This window comes from Boleophthalmus pectinirostris, unplaced genomic scaffold (genome assembly GCF_026225935.1).
Source record: "Boleophthalmus pectinirostris isolate CB_2022bp ecotype Guang Dong unplaced genomic scaffold, ASM2622593v1 HiC_scaffold_12, whole genome shotgun sequence".
Taxonomy (NCBI): domain Eukaryota; kingdom Metazoa; phylum Chordata; class Actinopteri; order Gobiiformes; family Gobiidae; genus Boleophthalmus; species Boleophthalmus pectinirostris.
Window position 1 is genome coordinate 6545980 of NW_026571018.1, and position 22093 is coordinate 6568072.

The following is a 22093-nucleotide window of genomic DNA, read 5'->3' on the forward strand; positions in this document are numbered from 1 at the left end:
CAACCCTGCTCATTAGATGTATAAATGGCATAGAGTGTAATCTTCAAGGCAAAGCTACAACATCTCCATGGAAACCAGCTTTCCACCAGAAAAGTTACATAGTGCACTTTAATAATAATATACACACTTCTAGATAGACTTATTTCATGATGAACAAATAGTTTATTAAGCATATTCAAGCTTAGTAACTACTTAAAGAGTTAGAGTTAGGGTCTCTGTTAACAATGTTAATGTGGGACAGGGGGAAGTAACTTTTGGTAAAACTAAAGTTGTGATTTATTAACAGAATTAAGAAAACTAACAAAACAATGATTTTTACAAGAATTAACAAAAAGAGGCTTACACAGAGTGGCTAACAGTATAAGGCAAAATGGGCTAACCAAAACAGGGTACACTTGAAACAGAAAACAAAAACCAGTCTAGTCATCTACAGTCTCAACAAAACACACCACGAGAGACACAAGGTGGCAAGCAAGTCCACAACAGAACAGCTCTTGAGTGGCAGGGGGCGGGTCCTTTTATAGGGCCGGAGCTTGTAGGCCGGGATTGGCCAGGTTTTCGGGTTCACCAATCAGCGGGAGGGGCTCAGATGCCATCTTAAATCGATTCCTCCAATCACAGCATCACAGCGGGGGTCTGTATATGGAGGCTTGCACACACACACACACAGGGATCTAAGCAGATATGGCCAGAGGAGGATCTGGAGGCCTGTGGCCGTAACAAACAATAATGTGTCTTTTTGGTGAATTATGGAATGTTTTATAGCCTGATTCATCACCCAGTTTCACTTCTTGGAAACCGTCTGACCTCGCAGCATTAAGATTCGTTCGCTTGAAAGTAGGCAGGTACTTTTTGTGTTTTTTTTTAACCAGTCACTGCTATTTGCTATTTTTAGGCTTTTCCCAAATCCCGTTGGAAGAAGGGCAATAACATCTAACCTTGATGAAATTCACCAAACATTCTCTTTGTTCCAACTTTAAATCCTCGATCTCAGGAATCGTTGCCAACACAGAATGTATGTCTCTTCGCTGATTGGCTGGTGCTCGAACTCGCACTTCCGGGGTTTTTGCGAACCGTCTAGTGTATTCCGATTCCTGACCTAGTCGCTGGAGAGAAATGAAATCGAGCGGAGGCACTAGGTGGCACCAGCCTGGCTAATGTTTTTAAGCAAACATTCTCAAATGTGACTTCTTAATGTTTTTCATTTGTTGACGTGATCTGTTCCACATTTGCTTTTTTCCCACACTTTAAAATGACATTTTGTGGCCATTACTCAATTCAGTTCAGTTACTTTATTGTCATTGTTATATAAAATCACAACGAAATTATGTTAGAGCATCACAACAAACTGCGTAGTACGGTGCCAGTTGTAGGAGCCCCAAGCCGCTGCATCTATGCGTCGCCATCTTGCATTCCCCTCTTGTTCCACTCTGATGTTCAAAGTGTTTCCTCTGGAAGATCCTCTGTCACTTTTGTTGTCACATATGGTGTAAAAAGCCTGTAGCATCTCAAATGTCCATAACTGGTTAGATCGTAGTTGGATACGAGAAAAACAAACAGTTCATTTCACACAATCCAGCAGCCCCTTGTGTTCATTCCCTCAGAGTTTTTCCTCTGAAGATCTTCTGACACATTTGCTGCCACATACGGTGTAAGAAACTTGTTGCATCTCAAATCTTCATTGCTTGCTCCTTCAGGTGCTCCCTAGCGAGCTTCTTGCGTGGCTCCATGGATACGGGAAAAACAACCAGCTCATCTCACAAATCCAACCGTCCCGTACTTGTGTCCTTCGAACTGCACATTCTGCACTTCCTAGTTCAGTGTTTGCCAAACTTTTTTTCTGGGGACCCATATTTTCAAAGTCACAAACCTTTGCGACCCAAGTCAATAGATATTTTTTGTAAATCACAAAATAAAGGTGGATTTGAGCATTATTGAACATTAATGAGGATATTTTATTGTTGACTGAGTGATTAAGTCTCTGAACAATTAGTATTACTCAAGTTTTAAACAATGAAAAACAGCAATTGAAGCAGCAATAAAAGGATCCATAAGTCGTTTATTTGGACATTAAATTTAGAACATTTCTTTTTCTTTTCAACATTCAATTGAACCAATGATACTGGAACAAAATAGTCAATAAAATAATTACAAAGAGATTAGAAATTATAGAAAACATGTCCTAACATTTCAAAATTTCTAATGGGATAGGTGGGCCTGTCTGTGTTTTTGTAACGAGTTCCAGTCCGGGCTGCAGGAGGAGAGCGATACACACAGATTAGTGTCAGAACTGTATATTGCAGACCAACATGCAGATCGTGACGAGGTGACCAAAACAAAATCTCTTGTGACCCACCTGAGGGTTGCGATCCAGTCTTTGGGAAATAATGTCTTGGTTGGTTAAAAGCCCACAATTGGATGTCAAAAACTGAGCCCAAAAAACAAAAAGTTTCCAAAGTAAGACAAAGTGATAACATCTCCATCAAACCATGAGCGTATTTCAGAATTGAGCAGATTTGTGCAGCTGAAGTAACAATGTTGATGCTTTAGTCCTCATGACGCTTCTCCAGATGCTCAAAGTCACAATTTCAGTGATGCTGTTCTAGCCACAGCTGTCCTGGGGCAGAGTGATGGACGTGAGGCTGCCAATCTGCACCTTTGACCCCTCTGACCACTACCGACTCTCACCACTTTCATATTAGGCAATGTGGATGAAGAGCCTTAAAGTTTTGCCACTGGCCAGACCCAAGTGGTCTCTTTAACTCTTTCCCCCATGAAGACGACATTTGACGACGAATGTAGTTTTTTGTTTTTGATTTTGCACTTGACGATGTAAACTCTCATTTTCAGTGAGCTGTTATAAACCTGTAAATGAGTTGAATCACATTTAAACATCCATAAATGAAGAGTTCAGAGTCTAAGGTTTCCAGAGATACTGAATATGTCTGTGATTCAATCAAGTTCATGAGGGTGAAAATCATTTCTAATCACTCGTGGAAGTCTGTTTTCTTTTATGCAGTTATGATCTATGGGGAGCCCTAGTCATATATGTATGGGTTGTTCTTAGTAGGCGTCCAAGGGGGAAAGAGTTAAAGGTGCACTATGCAACTTTTCAGGTAGGAGCTCTGTCACCACATTGTCTCCATGGAGATGTTAATGCTTTGCCTGGAATGTTCCACAGTGTGCCATAAAACACATCTGTCTTATGTTAAAGTAAATTAAGTTTGTGTAAGTAAGTGCGCAAAAATACCTTAAAAATGTGCATTATATTTGTCAGCGTAGTCGCATCTTCAGAGATCACTCGCTCCCTCCACCAGAAAAGTTCCACAGTGCAGCTTTAATGCTTTGGAACAGTTCCCGTTGCAATCCTCTCAATTCTGTCTTGTTGCCAAAATCCACACATTTTCATACAAGTCCTGACGCCGCCGTGTCTCTTGTCTCTCTCTTACCTCCACTCCACCTCCGCTCCTCTGTCCTCTTCTGCCCTCGCTTTGTCCTTTGCCCCTTTTCTCCCTTTTCCCCTTCTGCGTAGGCCAACCAGAAGGGACGGGCATGGGCACCGGCGCCATCGTGGGCATCCTGATCGTGGTCTTCTTCGTGCTGCTGGTGAGCGTGGACGTGACCTGCTACTTCCTGAACAAGTGCGGCGTGCTCATGTGTCTGGCCGTCAACGTCTGCGGCAAGAGCGGCCCCGGCGCCAAAGGGAAGGACATCGAGGAGGGAAAGGCTGCGTTCACGTAAGTCTGCCTTAAGATCTGTTATTAGGGGTCATTTTAAACTCTTAAAAATGTGCTTGAATGAGCTTTGCATTGCCAATTTAATAGACTCTATTCATGCTTACGTCACAAACCAGGAAGACGTTTGGAAACATGTGATTACAACTTTTGGCAGGTTCTGTTCACAGTAGTAAGTCTGACAAAATCTAGGAAAAATGTGAAAATGGCCCAGTTTTCTTCATCTCCATGTCATTGTAGTGTTCTGTTATGTTTGCCTAATCAACAATTACAACCATACCTTATTTTTCCTCATTTCCCCACTGACGCACAACTCCGAGCGCACTGGGTACATGCGATTAGAAAAGACGGGGCACCAAATCACAGTGACTAAATCAGGACGGATCCAGGTCCGAGACCAGACCGAGACCAGAGCGGGACTGAGACCGGAACAGAGCTGCTCTGGTCCTCCGCGCTCAAGAACCGCGGCTGGTTCCGAGGTGGTGCAAAGCATCGGACTGACGCTTTCACACCAATGAAAATGAATCGAACTAAGAGCTTTTGGTTCAAATGGACCAGGTCCGGGACCAGACCGGGACCAAAGCGCTACTGAGACTGGGACCAGACCGGGACCAGAGCGGGCCTGAGACTGAGACCGAGACAAGACCAGGACCAGACCGGGACCAGACCGGAGGCTCAGAGCCCACGGCAGGGCCGGAGCTCGAAGCTGAGGCTCGGACCCCGTGGAGGCTCGGAGTCAACGCTCGGAGTCCGCCCTGGTCCCGCTCTGGTCCCTGTCTGGTCCCGGTCTCAGTCCCGCTCTGGTCTCGGTCTGGTCTCGGACCTGGATCCCTCCTGATTCAGTCCGTATGCGGTGCAAAAGTCCGGCATCGCAGTCACGGAAGTCACGTAAACGGGAAACGGCCGTTATCCGTTTTTTCCATTCTTCATTTAAACACAAAATCGAAAACTGAAAAAACGAATCGTTATCCGTTTTTTCATTTTGGTTTTGGAGACAAATAACGAAGAAAACTGTTGTTTTTTCGTTTTCTTATTTTTGGTTTTATATTGAAAAACGAAATGAACGAATGATACACGGATTTGCCCCTCCCCCTCGTTCCTATTAGCCAAGTATTAATATCTCACCTCCGTTTGACTTGGAATAGGAGTCATATTGGTGATGTTTCCCTGTGTTTGATGAAGGAGTCCAGTCACTGCAGGGAGGTACATAGCCAGGGTATTTCTTTTTGTCCTCCAGCCTGACCCACCTTTTGGCTTTCACAAACATGTCACGGAGATTACACCAGACTTTTCTACTTTTCTGCCTAAAATATCCGCGCTCTCCCTCTTTGAATTTCTTGCCATTTTGCGTCTTTATAGTCACTGAGCGTCGTGTCGTATAGGTGTTTGTATTTTCTCACCGTTTCTGCCAGCTTTTTGTTTTTCCTTGCTCTGCACCAGCAAAGAAGCAGATAAACCACGCTCACATAAATAACCGATCAGAGCGAAGATGTCGGACAAAGTTCTGCTCGACTGAGGTGTTGAGAGCAAACCGCAAAAAACTGCTGAACAGGAGCTGGCCGAACAAAATGATGTAATTTTTTTCAGCCAGTTAACAAAGTTCTTATGTTCTTATGAAGTATGAATAGGCCTTAAGCCATGTGATAATGCTGTAACCTAATTAAAAACATACCCGGAGTTGTGTTTTGTTTTGGCTACACATTTTTGAGTAACACTTTATTATTAGTCTGTCTACATCTTCAAAGCTTACAGTGTTTTAACAGCTACTTTTTACCTTTAGTTTAATAGAGATTGGCAATTCCAGATCTGAAATCATCCAAATTATTCTAGTGAAGGTGCAGCGAGTGTAAAAAGCGTGGAGTTTTTTCCGTTTGAGAGAAGAACACAGCCTAAATATGCAGTGTTTGTGTGAGAATGAAACAAAACACAACTCCAGATCAGTTTTTGATGAGGAAACAACATAAAACTCATCAGAAAATATAGGTCAAGTAATATTGTAATATAGCTCCAGTTATGATTATAGTGTACCATAAATTCTGGACTATAAGCCGTTACTTTTTCTCACACTTTGAACCCTGCGGATAATAAAATGATGCGGCAAATATATGGACGAATTCTTTGTTTGGCACATTGTCCATTCATATTTACGGTCTATGGTTTGGCAACACAGCGGATCTGCAAAGCTTGATGTGAAATATTGGATATATGATGTATGCTGACCTACGGGAGTCTGGCCTAAGTCTTGGGTCAGAAAAACTGCAGCGGGATCCAGAGGTTTGAAGAAGAATGTTTATTGATGATTGGGTATGAATAAGTATATGATTGTGATTGTAATTGTGACTGTAGTTATCTAGAACAGAAAAAGAAAGAAATATATACAACTAATTAGAACTGTACACACCAATAATAACAAATATATACAAAAAGAATACAAGTGAACATATTAATTATACTGTATGAAGAATGAGAGGTATTGATTCGTAAGTGTACGATATTGGGAGTTGCAATGTAAGTCCAACAGGTGGCGCCAGAGACTACCTCATGACGTTATGAATAGCTCGCAGAAAGCGTGTTTAGTGGCAGATCGGGTGGTAAATGAAACTTATAAAGAACAGATTGAGTTGGATATAGCGAAAATATTCAAAACAAGAGATAAAAACTACACGCTAACCTGTATAGAACAAGGTCCATAATGTAATACTCACCTCTCATTCACGCACAAACATGAGCATTAACAGGAGAAAGACGGACACGTGCCTTTCTCCTTAGCGCTCCCTCTGCGTACTGGCTACCTGCGCTGCCAAGGAGAGGCAGTAATGACGTCCTCTTAAAGGGACGGCAGCATTACAGCAGGGAAATTTGCACACTTGAGGACAGAAAAGGTCGCTGTCTGTGCGGTTCACACATGGATCTAGGGTTCACATGAAGCTGCTACACCAGCTCGCGATATTGTCAGCGCACTCAAATAGTTTATCGCCGTGTGATAAAATAAGTTATGATGCTAAATGAACATTAATGATTGGGATACGTCTTACCCGTGTGCGTAAATGACGAGAAGAAACATCTCAAACTTCAATAGCCGAACGTCCACTCAAACCTGATTGACAGAACTATCCTCGCCCCAGAGAGAGTCTGAAATCTGCTGAAATCCTACAAGACACTGACATAAAACAGACAGGACAGAGACTCTTTCTGCAGGAGACATGAGCAGTAGGAGAGACGGGGATGATGCGCCGAGGAAAATGCTCATTTGATTGTGTTTTGAACAGTTATTTTGCGCTTCATACACACGCCCTCCTCATGAAAAACACACAAAGAAATGCACGACGCAGCTTTTAGGTTAAAGGCGATTGATGTGGCTGTCGAAGAAGGAAACAGAGCTGCTGCACGTGAGCTCGGCATCAATGAGTCGATGGTGAGATTTTGGTGACGGCAGCGTGACGAAGTGACTCAATGCAAAAAGCGACAAAAGATTTCAGAGACAAAATAGAACCGGAGCATAAATGTAATGTCATTTACGAAATACCCTGCATGTCCTGCAATAAAACATACATCGGGGAAACAGGGAGGGCGTTCAGTCCACAAAAAAAGGAACACAGAACAGAATGCGAGAAGGAAACAGCGAAGGCGCGCACACGAGCAACAAAACACAAAGCAAAACAGGAACAACTCAAATCGGCCATCTCTGACCACTGTAAAAGAGAGAACCACATTATGGACTGGGATGGAGCAAACATCATTGGGACAGAGGAAAACAAACATCGCCGCTGGATTAAAGAGGCAATCGAAATACGGAAACGTGCCCACGGGACGATAAACCGAGACGAGGGGGCTTTTTTACTCTCACACACCTGGGATTCTGTCTTGAGGAAGTCGGACTACAGATGACCTGTCGTCCTGTCTCCACTGGTAGGAAGACACCGACAAAACCTGTTTAAATCAGCTGATTGGAAATGTCACTGCAACATCACATGACTCTGAGGAAGAGCGCTAGTGAGCAGTCGAAACTGTCAGGTATGAAACTAAACTCTTCTGAAAAAAGAACCTAATAACATAAAATATCAGAAGACCAAATGAATCTCATTGGACTATTTCAGAGGCGATAAAAGCAGACGGCCCCAACTTGAAGACGTTCTTGAAGACGTGGACACTTGCAGCTTTTATTCAGGTGCGCTCAATAGTCCGGAATTTACGGTAGAAGCTTTAAAAAATATATACTTCAAGATCAATCAAATACACAGTTCCTTTACCTTTACTTGCGGTTTGTTGTATTTTGTCGTATTACACGACTCAAGAAAGTGTAACATTAACTTCCAAGCCTGAACGTGGTAGCTCTTGTAGCCCACAGCAGGTATGAACAGACCATTAGAACATGAGTGCAGAGAGCTGATAGTGGTGCTTTTAACCCAGCGAGGAGTCCCTCACACCACAGCTGCTCTTTCTGTGCACAGAAATCGCTCAAGACACACGTATTCAGAGCGGAGAGGAGAAAAATCCAGATGCCACGTGCCGCGGTGTGTGTGGTTAACGTGAAGCAGGCGTAGTCCCAGGAGACGAGAGAGCCGGGGAACATCAGGTGTGGATGTGCTGATGTAAATACAAGTACGAGGTCTTAAAGGTGCCGTTTAGTTATGGTGAAAACTGTAACTAAGGCTGCGTTCAGACTGCAGCCTGAAGTGACCCAAATCTGATTTTTTGGCCTCTATGTGACCTGTATCTGATCTTTTAATGACAGTCTGAACGACACAGATCCGATTTTTTCAAATGCGACCCAGGACACTTGGATATGTGATCCTGAAACCGATACATATCCGATCTTTTGACATGCGACTTCAGTTTGAACGGCCAAAGCGCATTTATGCGACCTGCACATTATCAACAAGCCACAAATGTCACTATTCTGTGCTGAAGTAGGCGAAAATTGTTAATGAACTCCGTGTCACTGAAGTGAAGCACATCACCACTCACCACTCTTGGCTACGTCTCCACATCCACACGTTCCTTTCAACGGACGTCGCTGCTGCTGCCCCACAAAACACCACGACCAAAAACCTCGTCCTTCTCCTTCTCAATCTCCTCCATAAAACAAGTAAGTTGTTCATGTTCTGGCTCCGGTACGAGAGGAACTTTAAAATCTCCAGGTGCTCAATGCTCGCGTCCATGTTTGGACAACTTCCGTAAACACAGAGCACGCTCACTGCGGTTGACGTCATTGTGTCTCCAGTGCTCATGCGGGACACTTTCGGGCCGTTTAATGTTCACACTGGAGATCACATACAAGTCGCATTTAATTGAAAATGTGAACGACCTCGCAAAAACATCGGATTTCACAAAAAAATCGGAATTGAGCATTAAGCCCTGCAGTCTGAACGTAGTCTAAGATGTCATCGTGGTGTTTTAATATACCAGAAAGTTCAGTTTGTTTAAGGGTTAGTCCAATCCTTCTCAAATAGCCTTGTGATGAATGCTTGCTCTGATTGCCAGAGAGTGCACAGGGAGAATTAGTACTATAGTGTCAGGTTTTTTGCAACGAGTAAATGCACACACAGCACAGAGCAGGAGATATGAAGTGCAGAGAACAAACTGTATGTGTGTAAGTGTTTGTAGCGCTTGGCTTCACTGTGACTACGGCAGGAAACGAGGAAAGACCGATATGTTTACTGTGTCTAAAAATGTTGGCAACATGAATCCAAATAAATTACGGCGTCGCTTAAAGACATTACACCCCGATAACACTGATAAGATGCTTGAGTTTTTTCAGTGAAAATGTGCCAAATATTGCCAACACTCCTGCTTTGTGAATGCTACTTGAGTAAACCAGCGAGCTCTGTTGGCGTTATATAAGGCAGTGTACCAAAGAGCAGAGGAGCTGATACTGCTCCAGCTTTAGACTGGATTGTTTCTGTCACGCTGGATGATGCAAGTGCCTCAAACTATAACACAGACATCATCTTTACAGACGAGGAGGACACGGGAGCGGACGCCTCATGACGCAGGTGAACGTAGCGCGGAATATGGACGGACACCTGCTGCGTGTTTCCCGGGAGTCGCTTTGGATACTCGACTAAAACGTTTGCTCTCATATGTAGGCAGTGTTGGGAAGTAACAGATTACACATACCAGCGTTACGTAATCAGAGTACAAATTATGAGTAACTGTATTCGGTTACAGTTACTGTTTCAGTGAGTGGTAATTAGATTACAGTTACTTGGTTGAAATAAATGGATTACACGGCGGTATTTTCCTGTTTTCACATTTTGGGCTATATCCCCTTTTTTTTTCATTAGTTCCACCCATTGCCGGACACTAAATCAGGTCTAAACCAGGTCTAAAACCAGGTCTAAATCCAGGTCTAAAACCAGGTCTAAACTAGGTCTAAACCAGGACTAAAACCAGGTCTAAACCAGGTCTAAACCAGGTCTAAACCAGGTCTAAACTAGGTCTAAACCAGGTCTAAAACCAGGACAAAACCAGGACTAAACCAAGACTAAACCAAGACTAAAGCAGGACTAAACCAGGACTAAACCAGGACTAAACCAAGACTAAAGCAGGACTAAACCAGGTCTAAACCAGGACTAAAACTTAGGTCTGAACTAGATCTAAACCAGGACTAAACCAGGACTAAACTATGTCTCAAACAGGATTGAACAGGACTAAACCATGCTGTGTGGACGTGTCTCCTCTTCTTTTATCAATACTATTTTTAATTTGGTTCAGTAAAGTCTGGACTTTTTATTTTCTTTTATCAGACAAAACATCTTATGTTAAGATTTCCTAGTCTTTACTCCTCTACAGCAAATCAAGTAATCCAAAGTATTCAGATTTCGTTACTCATTTTAAGTAATTTAATGGATTACGTTACAAACTACATTTTGGTGTATGTAATCTGTAATCTGTAGGGGAATACATTTTAAAAGTCACCTTCCCAACACTGGTGACATGTTAGTACTAGTGATGGGTGAACGGAGCCTCGTGAAGCATTGACACCTCAGTCACAATATTGTCTCAAATGGTTCGACGTGTCTGAGGCCTTGGAGAAACACTGACCTCTAGTGGACAAATTTAACCATTGCAAACCAGCACACAACCCATGATTTGGGAACCCGAAACTCTATTTTCTATTTTATTAGTCATAAGTCATAAATAGTATATATTCTAATTTGAACATTTAAAAAAGAAATACAACAATTTATATATGCATGCTGTAAATAAGAAAACAGGTGACCTTGTTAGGTGGAATTAGATCAAAGTGATCCCAAACCATGGATCGCTTTTTTCCACTTGTAGATGCCATCGAAAATGAAACAAATGCCAAAAGTCGCCAAAAGTCACTAAAATCACCACTAACGTTACGCAATACTCCTCACCACTCAACATTTTTAAGAAATATTGGTGCATCTTTTATACTGTAGCAGTTTAGCGCTTGTCAAACCACAGAAGTGCACTGAACACTCTGAACCAATCACAGAGCGGAACCTTCGCTGAGCCAATGAAACGCTTCGATACACTGAAGCGATTGACACACAGAGTGAAGCAGTAGGGGGAGGGACCGACACTTCCACACTTTGGTCACGTGAGCGTTTGCAGCGAGACGAGCTCCGAGGCAGTGCTTTCGGAGCAATTTGTTTCAGAAAGAACGAGACGTGCTCCAGAGCTCCGTCTCATTTGCCCGTCACTAGTTAGTACCGTATAAACCATCTCGCACTCTGAGGAGCTCAAGGACCCGCCTCCTGCTGGCGCCCAGGACTAAACACGGGGAGTCAGCGTTTCAGAAAACCTATCTGAAAATGAAACAGTTAAAAAATGTTCTAATTTCATTTTATCAATTCAATTACTTTGTTTTTAATATGAACTTTAATTTTTGCAAATAATGAACTGAGAAAACTAAGTGTCAATCACTTTTCTTGGATCTAAATCCTAAAGCAATCAAATAGCAAAAACTCAGCGTCCGCTTTTCTATTTTTGACATTTTGCTGATGAAGGCGTCACATTCAACAGTCAAAACGATCGTCCTTTAAGAGCGTTTGAAAAGAGACAAGTCTTCATTTGTGCTGCTCTGGTGGGAGGGGCCACGCACAGAGGCTCTGGAGACGTTGCTATGATAAACACCGCAGAAAATGACCAATATTTTAATAGAAAATATGATTAAAATATTTTAGTAGAAAATCAGCCGAGGGCCAGATTAAAGGTCTTGGAGGGCCGGATCTGGCCCCCGGGCCGTATGTTTGACACCTGTGAACTAGAGTAAAGCAGGTTCATTGAGTTAAAAACAACAGCTGCTCAGCCCTCTATAGACCAGATTCAGTATTTAGATTTTATCCTTGGGCACCTGAATGTGTAAAAGTGATGGAGGTGGTCAATAGGGCTGAGGATCATTAAGAAGTTGCCGATATGATACATACTTCGATACATAGGCCACGATACGATACATATCCTGATTCAGTTCACTTTCGATTCAATTCGATATATTTCAAATCAATTCAATACAGTTCACTAAAAATAAAGGCTAAATCATGGCTGTGATATTAAAAGTGTTTGTTAAACCACTTCTTGTGCAAAATAAATATGAAACACAAACATTTAAATCATCAAAAAACTGAAAATGTCGAATGAGTTTTCTTCCTCTGAACAAGCAACAAAACTGTAGCACTGTAACAAAATAATTGAGCAAAATATACCAAAAAATACTCTTGGTGATATATCGATACAGCAGCCCACGATATGGATACTGTATCATCACATTAAGCGATACGATATATAAATATTTTGATATTTTTGCACACCCGTAGTGGTCAACGTGTGTGTATAAAATAGAGCTTTATATGAGACTAATGTTTTTTTTTTTTTTGTTTTTTTGTAACAGGAAAGATGAGTCGAAGGAGCCCATTGTGGAGGTGAGGACAGAGGAAGAGAACATTCCACACCAGGAGGGAGGAGGCGCCACTGAGCCCAACGAGACCACCCCGCTGACAGAACCAGAGTGAGTCACACATACAAAACAACTATCCCACTGTATTTAATCAAATAGATTCAAACTTGGGTATAAGTTAAACCTCAGTTTTAATATTTAATGTATCCTAGACTATTGTGTATTAACAATTTAACACATGAGACTGATATTAAAACTTAAAGGTCCTATATTAAGCAAAACGTTGACTCTTGTGAGCTTTAAGACATGTTAAAATGCTATTACCTCATCGAAAACATACCTGGAGCTGTGGTTTCTCATCTCCAAAACTCAAAATGCTCCGTTCTACCTTGTGATGTCATGATGCTGTAGTTTTCATGTTAAAAAAAACCCTTCTGTTCAGTAGAGTTTGGCAACTGTAGGTCTGAAATAATCCAAATTATTCCAGTGAAGGTGTATGGAGTTTAGGATTTTTGTGTTAAAAATGTGTAAATGAAACAAAACACAACTCCAGGTTTGTTTTTGATGAGGAAACATTTGAAAATAAATCCAAAAATAGTATTGGCTCTTTAACGCTGTTGGACTTTTATTTTGAAATGTAAAATGTGTAGTAAATGTAAATAAAGACATGACATTTCAGTAGGAACAAGCTATTTTGTCAACTGATACTTTGCAGCTGATATTATTACCATTACTCGACTTAAATCTGAGCTTCGTTTTAACACAATCTGACCATAAATGCCTAATTTATGCAGTTAAATCAAATCAAATCAAATGTATTTGTATAGCACATTTAAAACAGCCAAAGCTTACCAAAGTGCTGAACACTGAAATAAAACATACCATAGGCAAATCAACCAGAATAATAATAATAATAATAATAATAAAATAATAATAACAGCAAGGTGTCAAGGTGTCTCTTCCTAACTCTGGGCAAATGCCAAGGAGAAAAGTCAAGAGTTTTTCAGTTAGACTACGTTCAGACTGCAGGGCTTAATGCTTCAGGGTTTTTTTTTTTGTGAAATTAGATTTTTTTGGGAGGTAGTTCACATTTCCAATTAAATGCGACTTGTATGTGATCTCCAGTGTGAACTTTAAACGCCCCAAAAGTGTCTTGCATGCACAACGGAGGACACGACGACGTCACACACAGCGAGCATACTCAGTGTTTATAGAAGTCGGCTAAACACTGGGCTTGTCTCCCAAAATACGGTCCAGTCTTCATAAGATGGACAGGTTACATGTTCATGGCCACTTTGTTTGTTTGAGTCTTTAGTCTCCTTGTATTTGGCTCTCAGGCTCTTTATTTTTTGTTGACATTGGAGCTAGGACCATCTGTAGCCGCGCTCGGACATTTCTTTGGCAATCATTTCAAAAAACACCCAGGTCTGAAAAGACCCCTCCAATTTGGCCTGAATACAGCGATCCTCCTAGATATTAATTAACTCCCTAACCTTGTTTTCCCTCCATTGACTAGAATCCGAGCCTGACGTGTAGGTGGGATGAATGTGACCTGACCGTTCAGACTGAAGTCACATGTCAAAAGATCCGATATGTATCGGTTTTAGGAGCACATATCCTAGTGGTTTGGGTCACATTTGAAAAAATCAGATCTGTGTCGTTCAGACTGTCATTAAAATAGGGGCAAAAATCTGATTTGAGTCACTTCAGGCTCACTTTTGTCAAAAATCAAACACCTTGAAGGCACAATGAATACTTGTATCGATCACAGGCTCCTGAAAATGTGTGGTTAAAAATTCTGTATTGTGTCGCTAAACATTTTGCCACAGACATACATGCAGTACCCTTCCAGTGTGATGTCGCTGCAAAGTATCAATTGAGCAATAATTCTGATAATTTACTTTTGATTGCAATGCTACGCCACATCTTATGCTCAAATCCTAACCTGCCACTTTTAAGTTCAAGTATTTGTTTGACTTTTGTTGCTAACATTTTTAACTGTGCACCTTTTGTTTTTTGTTTTTTTGGCACTCACTTTGTCTTTTAACTGCACCTGCACCCGCCCCCCTCCCTCCTTTGCTTTACCCTCTCCCCCACCTCCCCTCCCTCCTCACCCCCACCTCCTCCTCACCCCCTCCTCCACGCACAGGCCCGCTACCAATGACTCCGCCCCCGCCGCCACCCTGCTCCCCTCCACCGCCACTAACTCCGTAGCCGAGAGCTATAGCACGGCACAGAGCAGCCCGGTCAGCGAGTGCACCACGTTAACCGCTAGCCCCACCAAGCCCGCCCCGGCCCCCCTGAACAGCCCCCCCGCCTCCGCCCCGCAGCCCGAAGTGGGAGCCCTGGTTGACCTAAGCGAAGCCCAGACCCCCAAAACTCCCCCCGAACCGATCAGCAGCCCTCCTCCCGCAGCTAACGTCCAACCAGTAAACAGCAGTCCTGTAGAGGGCGGGGCCACGGAAGAGCCCGCCCCCCAGAGCACCTCGGGTCAAAATGAGTATGAGCACAAGTCATTTTTAACATACACACCCATCCCATGTCATGTGCTCTGGTAGTACAACAATACAAAGAGTTATTTCAGAGTTTAACGAGGGGTTATGCAAAAATCTGGTTTTATTATTTCCTTCACAGGTTGTGTTCAAAAGTGGGTCAAGAGGCCAGCAGGGGGCAGCAGAGTTCTGCAAGGTTTTCACATTTGTCAATGCTTCCTGAAGTAGGAGTGGATAAAAGGCAAAGATTTGATTTGACACAAAACTAGAGATGAAAAAGAGATTTAAAAAAAAAAAACTAAAAAGCTCTGACATTATTTGAAACAAAAATTAAGATATTACAGATAAAGACTTACTGTATGTTGCCTTAAGGCCGCCACACACTACAGGAGAATTTGTCAGATTTAAGCTGCTCAATTTTATTTCTCTCCAGCGACTAGGTCAGGAATCAGAATACACTAGACAGTTTGCAAAAACCCTGGAAGTGCAAGTTCAGGCACCAGCCAATCAGCGAAGAGTCATATTCAGTGTTATCAACGATTCCCGAGATCGAGGATTTAAAGCCTGAACAAAGCCTTCACCAAAATGTTTGGTGAATTTCATCAAGGCAAGGGGAAAGACATTATCGTCCTTCTTCCTACGGGGTTTGGGAAAAGCTTAATATACCAGTTTTCCCCGTTAGTGCATTACATATGTCACGACCAAATAGCAATGATTGATTAAAGTACCTGCTTACCGTCAAGTGACCGAATCCTAAGGCTGCGAGGTCAGACAATTTGTACAAAGTGAAACAAAGTAAAACCGGCTGAATCAGGCTAATAATGTGCTTTTCCCCGAGTTTGTGTCTTCGTGTGCGATTATGAAGCTGCTGCTTCTCGTGTGTGTGGTGTCAGTGTGACTCTGAGCTGCTCTGTCAGATCATAATCGCCAAACATCAACAATGGCAACGCTATGATAATAGCCAATGAAGCAATGCAATGGGCAGACAGAGTGACGAACACAGAAATGCAAGATACAAACTCAGGAAACAGCAAAAATAATGAGAAGACTTTCTTCCTCACCTCTCGTAAAGTTGTAAATTTAAACTGCAGCATCTCATCCACATTGTCCATAGAATTCGTTCTCCACAAATAATGACACCCAGCCCACAAAACAGCGCTGTGAATCCAGTTTTGAGGTGTTCTTTAAAAGTAAAAAGGCCAGAGTAGTTCCTCATGTTTGTTTACATCCACACAACGCACGGATCAAGGTGAAGCTGCAGATTAGCGATACTGACTCTACTTCCTGTGAACTTTATGCTTTAAAAATCATATATCTGAAGTTTTACACCACATTTCCCAAATAATAATAATACAGTTCTGACTTGTATCTATACTAGACGTGCAATGCTCAGATTTATTTCGAACAGCGAGTGGTTTTACTGTAGACAGGAAACAGCTGACTTGATCGCGCTCACGTCTTTATATCCTGTGGTCCACAGACATATCCCGCTGCAGTTTTTGCGATCGGAGATTTAAAATGTCATAAGATTCTTCTCGTGTCTGTGGTGTGCACTTTTTGTCGCAAATTGTTTAAAAATAGTTAAAGACCAAAAAATCCTGTAGTTTGTGGCGGCCTTTAGGTTATGTCATACATTTGCAAACAGGAAGCAAGGTATTTAATCCACACTTGAAATGTTAATCATGATCTTCTTTAAGCAGTATATTGAAATGCATTAGAGTTAGACCCATATATCCCCTGCGTGCATAATCCCAACATGTTTTGATTTCCTTATTCATTTGAAAATCAAACTCGGTGTACTACCAGAGCATTGTCTAACAGCAGCTCACCCCCACGCTCCTCCACCTCCATATCCACCATCAGCTTCTGTAGCCTCCGACATGTGTGAATGGAGTCATGTCCTGCTTCAACCTTCATCTGTGACATGAACGGAGGGGGACTGAACGCTTTTGTTGTTTTTGTCTCATGAATGATTGAGCAAACCTTAAATCAGACCTGTGAATTTGTGGTCTGGGGGCCACATCCAGCTCTTCGTTTAATGTTTAATCCTGTTTTTGATGCTAAAATGGTTAAAAAATCCTAATACCAGACCATTAAAGGTGCACTTTGTAACTTCTGAGGTGGAGGGTCAGCCACTTCTTTGCTTGTTATGTTCCACAGTGAGACATTAAACATAACTCCCTTGTATTTGTTCATTTGTAGGTGTTTTATGATTGAAAAATAACACCTTAAAAACATGAATTCTTTCTTTTCTTTATAGATCCAACCATTAACCTGTCTCCACTGTGATTACAAAGTTTATTTCCATACTGTATAATCACGGCAAAACAGTATTATCTCTTCATCTTGTTCATCTTCTGTGTAAGTTTTTAGGTGGAGGATCCAAAACCCTCGATTTCTCCGTGGAGATGTTGTCGTTTTGCCTGTAAATGCTTCACAAAACGGCATTAAACTAAACACATCTCAATGGAGAAAGGCAGATGACCAAACCAAGTAATTTTTTGGCTAGAAATACATCGGTAATTGAATAAACGACAGGGATTGGATGAACCCTCCACCAGAAAAGTGACATGGTGCACCTTTAAAGAAGATGCATTGTAATCTATGACACCCTTGGATCATGATGTTGTATTTTGGACATTTTAAATCTCAATATTGATCTAAAACAACTTGATAAAATTAAAAAAAAACTTGGCTGATTTCCGAACTGAAGAATTGCAGAGCCCAATGAGAGACGATTCCAGCCTGCCCCTTTCAACGCTTTTCAACATAAATGTCATCACGATAAAACACCACATGCTGTTGATTCCTCCTATGACTACGCAACACTGCTGAATTCAACATGTATCACGATTAATGAAGCAAAATTGGAGAACAAAGTAAGTATTGTGGAGGTGAAAATAGGGTTTAACTGGAGCAATGACGTCTGGAATACAAGAGAATACCGATTACTCAAACATGCACAAATCACTCTAAATGCAACTTCGAGTGGGTAAATGAAAAAAGAAAACAACTAAAACACAGTGAGAAGCTCTGAAAAGTCGATTTTGTTCAATATACCTCCTTTGAATTATCACAAAACCTCAAAAGCTGGGTTGATCTGTCATGATAACAAATTTTGAAGTAAGATATATTGTTTAAAAAAATGTTGACGACAATACTGAATCTATTTTATGCCACTGACACAACAAATCTAAAGCAGGATTGTCTCACAGAAATTATTCTATAATGTTTAATATGGTTAAAAAATATGAACTAGTGTATTTTTTGGACTATAAGTCGCACCAGCCAAAAAATGTGTAATCAAGAAGAAAACACATATATACAGAACAAGTTTAACAAACTCTCCATCTCACTCCAAATCACTAAATACATTAAATTCTTCATCCTCGGTGTCATTTCTGAGCAACTCCGTGACTTCTGGAGGTAAACAGAGCGCCGCTTCCTCTTCTGTGTAGCTGTCGTCAGACTCAGCATCAGTTCCAGTTTCTGAATCCCGACAGGATGGTTTCGGTTGTCACTGAAGTCACTTAAATTTTACATTTTCAGTGTTACAGAAGTAATGGTGCAATTGTCTGACATGATACAGACACGACAGAGGCTCTTTCTGCAGTAGACATGCACCTTAGCAGTGACAGTGGTACAGGAGTAATAGGCGCAGCAGATACTGACACACAAGTCTAGACCCTCTCGTCGCTGTCAGTGTGAAAATTTTAATACATAAGTCACACCGGAGTATAAGTCGCAGGAAACACCCAAACCACAACTTATAGTCTGAAAAATACCGTACCTTAATAAAGGTAAAATATGGTAGAATGAGACACTTTAGTGACTTTGTACCTAAAATGAGTCTTTAAAGTCATTTATTCAACCCTCTACAGCTCAAAATTAATGAAAGAACAGTCAAAAAAACCACAAAGTTTCTCATTAGGACAAAGAAATATTCCCCGCGATAAATACTGACCCTCAAAAATGATTGTTCCATCTTTCATAAACTGAACGATCTAGTAATTATAATATATCATTTATGATATAGTAATTATAGTGACAGAGCTAACGGCAGGTTGTAGTGTCACCTGAAAAGCCCTCGAAGCTGCCCGAGTTCTCATTTAGCCTGAAACTTTTTTTTTGTCAGTGTAGCTCCACGACTGCCGCTTCTCTGGGCCTATGATGAATGGAAGAGCCTCGCTGACAACCCCCCCACCCTCCCCTCTCCTCCGTCTCACCGAGGTGGACGGGCAGTGAGCGTCTGGCATTGATGGAGCGCCGCGCGGGTTTTTCTGTCAGCGCCACATCACCGCGATAAAAGCCAAAAACGTCAAGGAGCCCCATCTTCACTCCTCTTCTTCATAAGTTCTGTGATCGATCTGAGCGTCGATTGTTCTCCGGGTTTGAGAAGCGTGTCAGGATCCGGGCTGGTTTATTGGATTTCGGAGTGGTAGATTGTCTCACTTCGGAATGTGGTGTCAAATTTGGGGACGTGGCTGGGACCTAACGCGAAGCAGGATCGGGATTAAACCAGGACTAACGTAAGATCAAAGCAAGTGTACGTCAAGAATAAGTAGTTTTCTGGTGGAGGGTCCATCAGTCTTCATGGAGATGTTCTTTCTTTGTCTAGAATGTTCCACAGTAGAGATAAAACCTTCGTGGAGAGCACTGCAAACCCTTGGCCTCTTAATGACCGTTACGATGAAGTCTCCTGAAATGGTTTTCTCTTCATAGGCGTGCGATGTCAGACTTTTGACAGGAGAACAGGGTGACTGATTAAAGAACAGCTTTTACTTATTTTGAGTTCATTTTTGTTTACTACATTCAACCTGTGTCCACTCTGAGGCGACATTTATACGATGACGGTCTGAACAGAAGACGCAAAAGTGGCGTCGCATCTTCGCTTTTTATTCCGCGTTTAGACGAGCGTTTTCTGGAGGAATTCTGCGTCCATACGTTGACGCAAAAGTGTGTGGAATTCGATTGGGTGTGCATGCCAGGCGGTGATGTATGTGATGTAAACGTGTACGCGACGTGAGCAGATCTGACCAGAGTTTTGCGTCTTGGGCAGTGTAGACGGAAACGCTACGGCGGAGAGTATTCAACTTTTCCACTCTGGAGGGTGGTTTCAGATTTTTGCGTTTTTAAGCCCCAAAAACGCAGTCACCGTTTAAACGAAAGGAACTTCTGATAAAATATTTTGTCATTTTTACCCACAAGCATTGTCGGATAAACAGGCCCTGATGCTTCACTGAGAATCTAGTGTAAATAATCGTGTAAATAAAGAAGAAACATAAATGTAGTGGACTAAACAGAAAGAAAAAGTTAAGGTATAAATGTAAAAAAAAAAAAAAAAAAAAGGAATTTAACAAAGGCTCAAATTAGGTAATCATTAACAAAAAGCCGTATCACACAGGTAAATTGGACTCAAATGCAACACAAGCGTGCAGGCAAACAAAGGCTTAAATTCAATAACAGAAAGTGTCCTTTAACAGGTAATGATAAATATGTTATATATAATATTTAATAAATCAGACTGACAACAACAAAGGAATATATGATTATCAAACATGAACGAAAATATCATCCAAAAACTGGGAAATATTCTACAAGGAAAATAAGCTGGGAAATAAACACAGAAGCAGGTGTGACCAACAAGGAAATAAATCAGAATTGCACTAATGCAAACAACAGGGTACAGGGCTACAGAGGTTCAGGGAAAGCTTGAGTGTATGTCTTGACAAAACATGTCACCAAAAGGCAGAACTGTGACAAGCCGGGTCCAACTGGGGTAACTTAAATCAAACTGAACAGAACAAAACGAATCCAACCAGACAAAGGACAGAGTGTTTAAATATATGCGTGACAACTAAAACTGAACACAAGAGAGGGGAATTACTTTAAATAATTAACTAAAACTTCTAACTTAATCAAAGCAACAAGAAGGCAAATAAGTATAATACATAAAACAATAAGTGATAATAAAGTAACCTTAAACAAACTAGACAAACCCCCGTTGTTGGACGTTAATGGTTTCTGCCAAGGATCCTCCGTCTGGCCACTCAAACAAAACAAAAAAAAAAGAACAAGTATAAGTAAATAATTCAGACTTATATTAACTAAAATGTGTGCACAAAGATTAGAATATCTATCACGAGGGAGACAGCTATAGACTGCATTTGATGTCAGATCTGTGGAGAGGCAGCTCATAATGAATAAATTCTAGATCAGGCATGTCCAAACTACGGCCCGTGGGCCAAATGCGGCCCTCGGACAAATTTTTCTTGGCCCTCAGGCTTCCAGACGACTTGATCCAAATTACTTTACATCAATTAAAAATTGACTTTTTACTGCAAGTTTTTGAAAATCTACCTTGGTAAAGCTCCTATTTAATATTTAGTGTGTGGGTTTTAAGGATCTTAGCATGAATAAAGACTGATGGCTCATTTTAACATGTTTAAACATGCACATATTTCAATTATTCAGTATATTGAGCACCAGTCTATGGCCCTCGATCGGCCCTCTGCTTCGTCTGTGTTTAGATATGTGGCCCTTGATGAAAAAAGTTTGGACACCCCTGTGCTAGATGGTTGCGTTTAGTATTATATCATGGAACATTCCTGGTTTATAATGACCCAGAGGGCACTGTATCTGAGTTTTACCAATGGCCAAGTTTTCGTTATGTTCCTTTTAAACATTTTTAGCTGAAGTTACCAAGGAAACAAATCGGCAAGTTGACTTTTAATGTTTCCGAAACAGTTTTACAGCAGCTGAACTCTGAGGCCAGATGGTTGTAAATGTGAGTTGACAATTTAAAGCTGAATTCCGATGCAAAATCTTGTAGAAGAATACACAGAAGCCAAAGTACTGCAGAACAACATGTACTAATAAGGTGGCATCAGACAGCAACTCAAACTAATTACTATCTTGCACCTGCTTTAAAAGTCCTATAGTAATGCTGTCCTAACCCACAAGAATCTGCATTTAATTTTGTCCAACTTAAAATATGG

The 22093-nt window shown here is 41.4% G+C and overlaps 1 protein-coding gene across 1 annotated transcript in view; it reads left to right on the top strand.

The window, feature by feature from the left end:
• Positions 1-22093, top strand: part of ncam1a (neural cell adhesion molecule 1a) — a 246768-nt gene that overhangs the window by 219674 nt on the left and 5001 nt on the right. The window contains exons 18-19 of the mRNA XM_055148709.1: positions 3533-3737; positions 12598-12714. Coding sequence (XP_055004684.1) covers positions 3533-3737; positions 12598-12714 — 322 coding nt within the window. The remainder of the gene's footprint in view (positions 1-3532; positions 3738-12597; positions 12715-22093) is intronic.